Source organism: Mandrillus leucophaeus, unplaced genomic scaffold, assembly GCF_000951045.1.
Source record: "Mandrillus leucophaeus isolate KB7577 unplaced genomic scaffold, Mleu.le_1.0 Scaffold145, whole genome shotgun sequence".
Taxonomy (NCBI): domain Eukaryota; kingdom Metazoa; phylum Chordata; class Mammalia; order Primates; family Cercopithecidae; genus Mandrillus; species Mandrillus leucophaeus.
Window position 1 is genome coordinate 5,295,589 of NW_012101421.1, and position 7,687 is coordinate 5,303,275.

The 7,687-nt window shown below is 39.7% G+C and overlaps 1 protein-coding gene across 2 annotated transcripts in view; it reads left to right on the forward strand.

Moving 5' to 3' along the window:
- LOC105535362 (chromosome unknown open reading frame, human C18orf21) overlaps positions 1-667 on the forward strand; it is a 10,315-nt gene extending 9,648 nt beyond the window's left edge. For both annotated transcript variants that reach the window (XM_011974433.1, XM_011974434.1), the window contains one exon: positions 232-667. In XM_011974433.1, coding sequence (XP_011829823.1) covers positions 232-397 — 166 coding nt within the window. In that variant the 3' untranslated portion in view covers positions 398-667. The remainder of the gene's footprint in view (positions 1-231) is intronic.
- The last annotated feature ends 7,020 nt before the right edge of the window (positions 668-7,687 follow it).

Sequence of the window (7,687 nt, forward strand, 5' to 3'; positions counted from 1 at the left end):
GTCTCCAAAAAAAAAAAAAAATACCGAACCATTCATAGTATACTTTCTTGCCCTAAACATTTGTTCTTGCCCTTTTCTCTGTCAGAAATTCCTGAGAAAATCTTAACAGGCATTTGTCAAATGATAATACACCAAGGATAGCCATTGCCTGTATATGGCCATAAAAAAAAAGAGTAGAAAATGATTGTCATTTGTTGGTATAACTAAGTGTGGGTTTTTTTTTTTTTTCAGAACACCTACGTCTGGACAGTCAGTATCTACTTGCTCCTCAAAGAATACAAGCAAAACAAAGAAACACTTCTCTCAACTGAAAATGTTACTTAGTCAGAATGAGTCCCAAAAGAATCCAAAGGTGGACTTCAGAAATTTCTTATCTTCTCTGAAGGGTGGACTTTGAAAATAAGAAGTGCCTGATGTCAATTCTGAAACTAAAGTAAAACAACTTTTTAAACTTTTAGTTTTTGAATACGTGGAAACTAGATCTGAATGCAAACTTTTCTTGGCATCCTTCAGTGTTTATAGGGAAAGTACCTCATTAGTATGAATACCTGAAACCTGCCTACCTCATAGGATGGCTGTGAGGATCAAAAAATATATGAAAGTTCCTTGTAGATATATATCTATAGATATGTATGTGTATGTATATAAAGATATATGTGTACATTGAGTAGTGGCATTACTATTTTTTCTTCCTTTAGTCAGCAGTTTTTATTTATGTCATTTTCTTTCAAAAGGGAATTGAGATCTTTATGAGAGGGTCTGTTCACTCAGAAGGGTTTCTTCCATGTGTCTATAGCATTACTGATAATTCAGGAAAAGGATCAAGTCCTATTTTCTCACAATTATCTGCATAACTGTTTTAGTAAAACCTGAACCTTATTCCTATTTTGATTGCAAAAGTAAATATCTGGAACATTCCTGATTATAGATCACTCAATAGGAGACTAAAATCTTCTTTCTGTTTAGAAAAGGGAACATACTGTTGGTGATACTATAAATTAGTACAGCAACTTTGGAAAATAGTATGGAGGTTCCTCAAAAAACTAAAGGTAGAATTACCATATGATCCCACATCTGCATATATATCCAAAGGAATTGAAATCAGTAGTCAAAGAGATGTCTGCCCTACAGTATTTCATTGTAGCAGTATTCACAATAACCAAGATATGGAAACAACAGAAATGCTTGTCAAAGGATGGATTTTTGTAAATGTGTATATACACAATGGAATACTCTTCAGCCTTTAAAAAGCAAGAAATTCTGTCAGTTGTGATAACATGGATGAACCTGGCGGACATTATGCTAAGTGAAATAAGCCAGACACAGAGAGACAAATACTGTATTATTTACATGGGATCTAAAAAAGTAGAGCTCATAGAAGTAGAGGATATAATGGTGATTACTGGAGGCTGTGGCTGGGGGTGGGGGGAGTAGAAAGGGAAAGGGAAATTTCAATTAAGAGGAATAAGTTCCAGTGATCTATCGTACAGCATGATGACTATAGTTAATGTATATTTCAAAATAGCTGAAAGAGGGTTTTGGCTTTTTTTTTTTTCTTTAGAGATAGAGTCTTGCTCTGTCATCTGGGCTAGAGTGCTGTAGCATGATTATAGATCACTGTAGCCTTGAACTCCTGGGCTCACACTTGAGCCTCAGCCTCCAGAATAGCTGGGACTACAGGCACACACCACTGCACCTGGCTAATGTTTCATTTTAAATTTTTTCATTTCCTACTACAAGAAGCCATAATTATTTATTTTTTGTAGAGGCAGGATCTTACTATGTTGCCCAGGCTCATCTTGAATTCCTGGCTTCCAGCAATCCTCCCAACTCACTCTCCCAAAGTGCTACAATTACAGGTGTGAGCCACAGTGCCCAGCCAAAGGAGTATTTTTTAATGTTCTCGCCACAAAGAAATGATAAACGTTTGAGGTGATGGATCTATTAATTAGCCTGATTGGATTACACCAGTGTATACATGTAATGAAACACATTGTGTCACATAAATATATACAATTATTTGTCTTTTTTTTTGAGATGTAGTCTCACTTTGTCGCCTGGGCTGGAATGCAGTGGTATGATCTTGGCTCACTGCAGCCTCCGTCTCCTGGGTTCAAGCGATTCTCCTGCCTCAGCCTCCTGAGTAGCTGGGATTACAGGCACCCGCCACTACGCCCAGCTAATCTTTTGTATTTTTAGTAGAGACGGGGTTTCACCATGTTGGCCAGGCTGGTTGTGAACTCCTGACCTAGTGATTCACCCGCCTCAGCCTCCCAAAGTGCTGGGATTACAGGTATGAGCCACCGTGTCTGGCCTACAATTATTATTTGTCAATTAAAAATATACTCAAAGGCCAAGGTTAACCACTTGGTTTTATAGTTGCATGAAAATAAAATTGTGCTAACTGGTGCCAGCACCAAAAGACCAGGTATTCACTTTGTGTCCACAGCATCTGGCACAACACAATGGTTATGGTAGCTGCTTTACCTTTCTGGCTAACTTCTCTCTAGAACATCTGTTTCTCTTGAACTCTTCTTGCTCCTGATCACCTGGTCATAGCGAGCTCTTTGCAGTTCTCAATACATACGATGTACTTGTCAGCTTCGGGCCTCTGCATGTGCTTTTTCCTTTAGGACTACTTTGGAGACTGCCCTCCACCTCGACCCCACTGCATTATGAGGGGCCACTTTTTTTCCCACAGTTCTGGTGACCCTGTAGTGTCTTGTTTCTGATCATTACCAACTGCCTGTGAGATCTTTGCAGACCTGAGTGGTCTCATGTGTACCCCCAGTACTTAATTTGTTGTCCAGCACACAGCACAAGCTCTGCAGATTCCTAGACTACTACATTTAATGAGTTCTACTTGTTCCACACTAAGAACTAAGGTCCTTTCTGAGCACGATTGGAAAGTAGATAAAAAGTAAAGACAGGGACTCTTTGGTGGAAAGTTGTTCGCATTACTTCATTTGCAAGTGAGGGACACCATGGATTCTTGACTTTGCTATTTGGCAGAAAGGTCTTTGGGCATTTCTAAAGAATATTTGAAAACTGAAGTGTGGATATAAAACTATAAAACCTTTAGAAGGAAGATACAGGAGTAAATCTTCATAACCCTGTACTATGTAGTAGTTTCTTAGGTATGACATCAAAAGCACAAGCAACAACAAGAAAAACAGATAAACTGGACTTCATAAAAATTAAAGACTTGTGTGCTTTGTTCAAAGGACACCATCAAGAAAGTGAAAAGTCAGCCCCCGAGTGGGAGAAAATATTTGCAAATCATATACAAATGACCTCCAACTTACGATGGTTCAACTTGAGATTTTTTTTTTTTTTTTTGAGACAGAGTCTTGCTCTGTCGCTAGGCTGGAGTGCAGTGGCGCAGTCTCGGCTCACTGCAACCTCACTTGAATCACTGGGTTCAAGTGATTCTCCTGCCTCTGCCTCCCGAATAGCTCGGACTAAAGGCACATGCCACCACGCCCAGCTAATTTTTGTATTTTTAGTAGAAACAGTGTTTCACCATGTTGGCCAAGATGGTCTCGATCTGCCCAACTCAGACTCCCAAAGTCCTGGGATTACAGGCGTGAGCCACTGTGCCCAGCCTCAACTTGAGATTTTTTAACTTTACGATGGGTTTACCAGGACATAACCCACCCTAAATTGAGAAGCATTTGTATCTGATAAGGGACCTATATCCAGAATTATAAAGAACTCTTAAAATTCAATAATAAAAAGACGAAAGATGGTCAGAATCTGAACACAGTTCTCCAACATGGCTAATGAATACATGAAAAGATACTTCATACCTAGGCTGACTCACAGACACAGTACAAGTGGTGAAGATGTAAAGAAACTGGAACCATCACACATTGCTCCTAGGATTGTAAGATGGTGGAGTCACTTTAGAAGTTTGGCAGTTCCTCAAAAATTTAAACAGAGTTACCATATGACCCAACAATTCCACTCAGGCATATACCCAAGAGAACTGAAAACAGATGTCCACACAAAAACCTGTATATGAATGTTCATGACAGTAGTGTTTATAATATGCATAAAATGGAAAATTCAAAATAGCTAAAAGAGTGTTTTTTGAATGTCCAGCAACTGTTGAATAAACAAAATGTGGTTTTTCCATACAGTGGAATAGTAATGTTCAGTCAAAAAAAATTACTGATATATGCTAGAACATGAATGACCCTTGAAAACATTGTATTAATTGCAAGAAGCCAGACACCAAAGACCACATATTGCATGATTCCATTTATATGGAATGTTCAGAATAGGAGAATACACAGAAATAGACAAGTGGTTGCCAGAGGGATAGGGAGAATGGGGAGCAACTCCTAATGAGTAGGGGGTTTCTTTTTAGGGTGATGAAAATATTCTGGAATTAGATAGTAACCATGGTTGTACAACTCTGACTGTACTAAAAACACAATTCTACACATTGAAGAGGTAAATTTTATGTGAATTATCTATCCTTAAAAAAATAAACATTACCTAAATTTAATGTAGACATTAAGTTTTAAATCCTGTAAAGAGAAGCAGCAGAGATACAACATAGGCTCAGATTTTGAGCAGCTGTAATTTCATGGCTTTCCTGGGCCTCCACCATATTGCCATAGGGCCTGTCACATGCTTATGCATCCTACTGGCTACAGCAGTGCATCCTGAAGACAGCTCAAAATAGCCATGGGCTACTTTTCTAGTCATGGGCTGTGGAGCCTGGAACACGTGACCAGAGTACCACTGACCCTGTGGACCAGCAAGCGTAAGTTAAAGGTAGCCATCATGAGGATGAAGAAGCGACCCTCACCAGCCAGAAAGGGATGTATGGGGTAAGCAGAACCCTATTAGAGAGAAAAGCCAACAGGAATGATTGGGCAAACGGCAAGAGGGGACAAAAACTGGTGTGCCTTGTTGGTGATACAAAGAACTCTGGGATGACAGAGTTGATGACAATCTGGAGGCCAAAATCATCTTTGACATACCCTAGTTCTAAAGCGGACACTATTCTCCCTCTCAGCACAGCCCTTTGGGGCTTTTACACAATGGTGACTTCTAATTTGATCCCTACTCAAATTTTAGAACTCCCAAGTAATGTTCCCAAATGGATCATATCGAAGAGGAGCAGTACCAGTGAATTAACTGGGTCTCAAAATACAATTGCACATTTCAGACGTTGCCTTAAAGTTGTGTCCTCTCATTTTCTCATTCCTGTTCAGCTATAATAGGCAGTCTTCCTCTTATTCACCAGGGGATTCCATCCCTCTGATTCAGGACCATGGTATATGGAATCGCCCTGCCTTCTCATCTTCAGCCTCTTGCTGTACGGGATCCATCCTCTTAGCACTTTTTTTCTCTAAGTAAACTATTTATTGCTGTGTAACACAGAGAAACACTCATAGCTCTGATCACAAATCTGAGTCAGATGCCTCCTGAAGAATGGACTTCTGAGGAGCACCGTACTCACCCTGGCACAGCTCTCACACAGGAGTTTGCTGAGAGTCTCCTGCCTGTGTGCCTTCCAGTATGTGAGCTCTGTGAGGGCCGTAACCCCAGGGTGTAAGTAACTCATCTAGAACATGTGCAATAAACTTCTCTCTGTACTGATGTTAAACTTACAATGAAATAGTTTTCAGAATAAAAATAAATTTGTATATATTAGTTATTTGGAAAGAAAATCTCATTTTTTCTTTTAAAAACGTTATGATAGAAACCGTTTTTCACAGTCTACTTGTTTTAATTAATTACAATTTGTATTTTCCATTTTGGTGCTCAAGTTGTTAAATCTTGGCCAGCAGGAGCTCCTCGAGCTCCTTGTAAAAGCTGGCTGCTTTGTTCAGCACCATCAAAACTTTGAAGGCATCCCCTCCTTGCTTCTCTGCAAGGAAAAGTTCCAGGACCATCTTCACTCCTTCAGCCCCCGACATGGAAGCAGCCACTGTCCAAGAAATCCTGCTACTTTTGAGCAGAAATTCATAGTGACACCAAAAACCGAAGATTGGGCTGCTTTTACTCAGGAACGGTAATGGTGCTGCTACCCTAGATCACGTCAGAGACAGAGCTGGAAGAGATAAATTCCTTTAAAACATCATGAGTTTGCATATCTTATCACTTAACATTACTTGAATGTTTTAACCCTTCAACCAAATAATAGTATCCTTTCTAACTTGATAAATCATATAATTATTCCTTATTGAAAATTCGTGGCCAGGCATGGTGGCTCACGCCTGTAATCCCAGCACTTTGAGAGGCCAAGGTGGGCATATCACTTGAGGCCAGGGGTAAAAGACCAGCCTGGCTAACATGGTGAAACCCCATCTCTACTAAAAACACAAAAATTAGCCAGGCATGGTGGCACACACCTGTAATCCCAGCCACTAGGGAAGCTGAGGCATGAGAATCGCTTGAATCTGGGAGGCAGAGGTTGCAGTGAACCGAGATTGCACCACTGCACTCCACCCTGGGCAAAAGCTTCAGGTTTTTTTGGAGACTGTCTCAAAAAAAAAAAAAAAAATTCTTAATTATGACCAAGAATTACGTGTTTGAGAGGCAATATAGCCTGCTGGTTAAGCTTGTAGTCTTTGAGGTCCTGCCCTGGTACAGTACCTGGCTGTGTCACTTATTAACTGTGTAATCTTCAACAAATTCTCAATTTATCTGAGTGTTTCTTTACATGTAAAACGAAGATATTAACAGTACCTACCTCATAAAAACTTTGTTGAGGTCTCAATGAGATGGTGCATGAAAAACATCTAGAAGAGTAGATGGAATATTGAAAGTGCTCAGCTGAGCTGTGCTGTTATCATTGATCGATACATCTATGAAATATTAATATCAATACCAACAATAAAACCACTGATGACCAACAAGATTTTAGCACCTACCCTATAGTGGTTCTTCTTTGAATACATCCCACTAATAATGTAGGCAAATTGTTTTGGGGTATTTGTAAACATTTTTTGGTTGTGATAATTTTAACAGACTCTCTTCTTTAGACAGGCTTCTCTGAGCCCTCTTTTCAACTAGGCCTCATCCTTGCAAGGCTCTGTCTTTGGCTTTGCCTAGCCCAGTTTTAGCAAGAATCCTGCTAAATCAGTTTAGTGGGAATTCCCCACCCTTGATATCTGACCACTCTGGCCTGCCTTCAGCAAGAATCCTGTCAAAGTCAGTTTAGCAAGAATCTCCCTATCCATGATGTCTCCTCCTGGTAGTTTTCCATCCACTATCCCCCTCACTCTGCTCACTGGCTACAAAGCCCCAGCTGTCTTTGCTATATTGAGGTTAGCCCAATCTCTCTCCCTTATCGTGATAGTCTTGACACCTATAGCAATAGTCTCGAATAGAATTTTCCCTACCGTTGTAACGTGTAATTTTTTCTTTAACAATATAAACACTTTTCTAATACATCTTTAGTTGTTTATGTTCATTTGAAGGCAGCTTAGTCAGTCTAAGACAGACTTACTTTGATAGCTGCTTTCACTTATGATCCTTTCTTGAAGTGGCATGTAGGTACTAGAGTTAAAGAAGCCCTGATCTGTGAATTCACTTCATGAAATGTAGAAAACACAAATGACCCGATCTCCAAAATTACATACAAGAGGTCCTTTCAGCCTCAGTTGGGTCTTCCTGTAATGACTTAATGCATAGTTGTAAGTACAAGATGTATATAAATCATTTT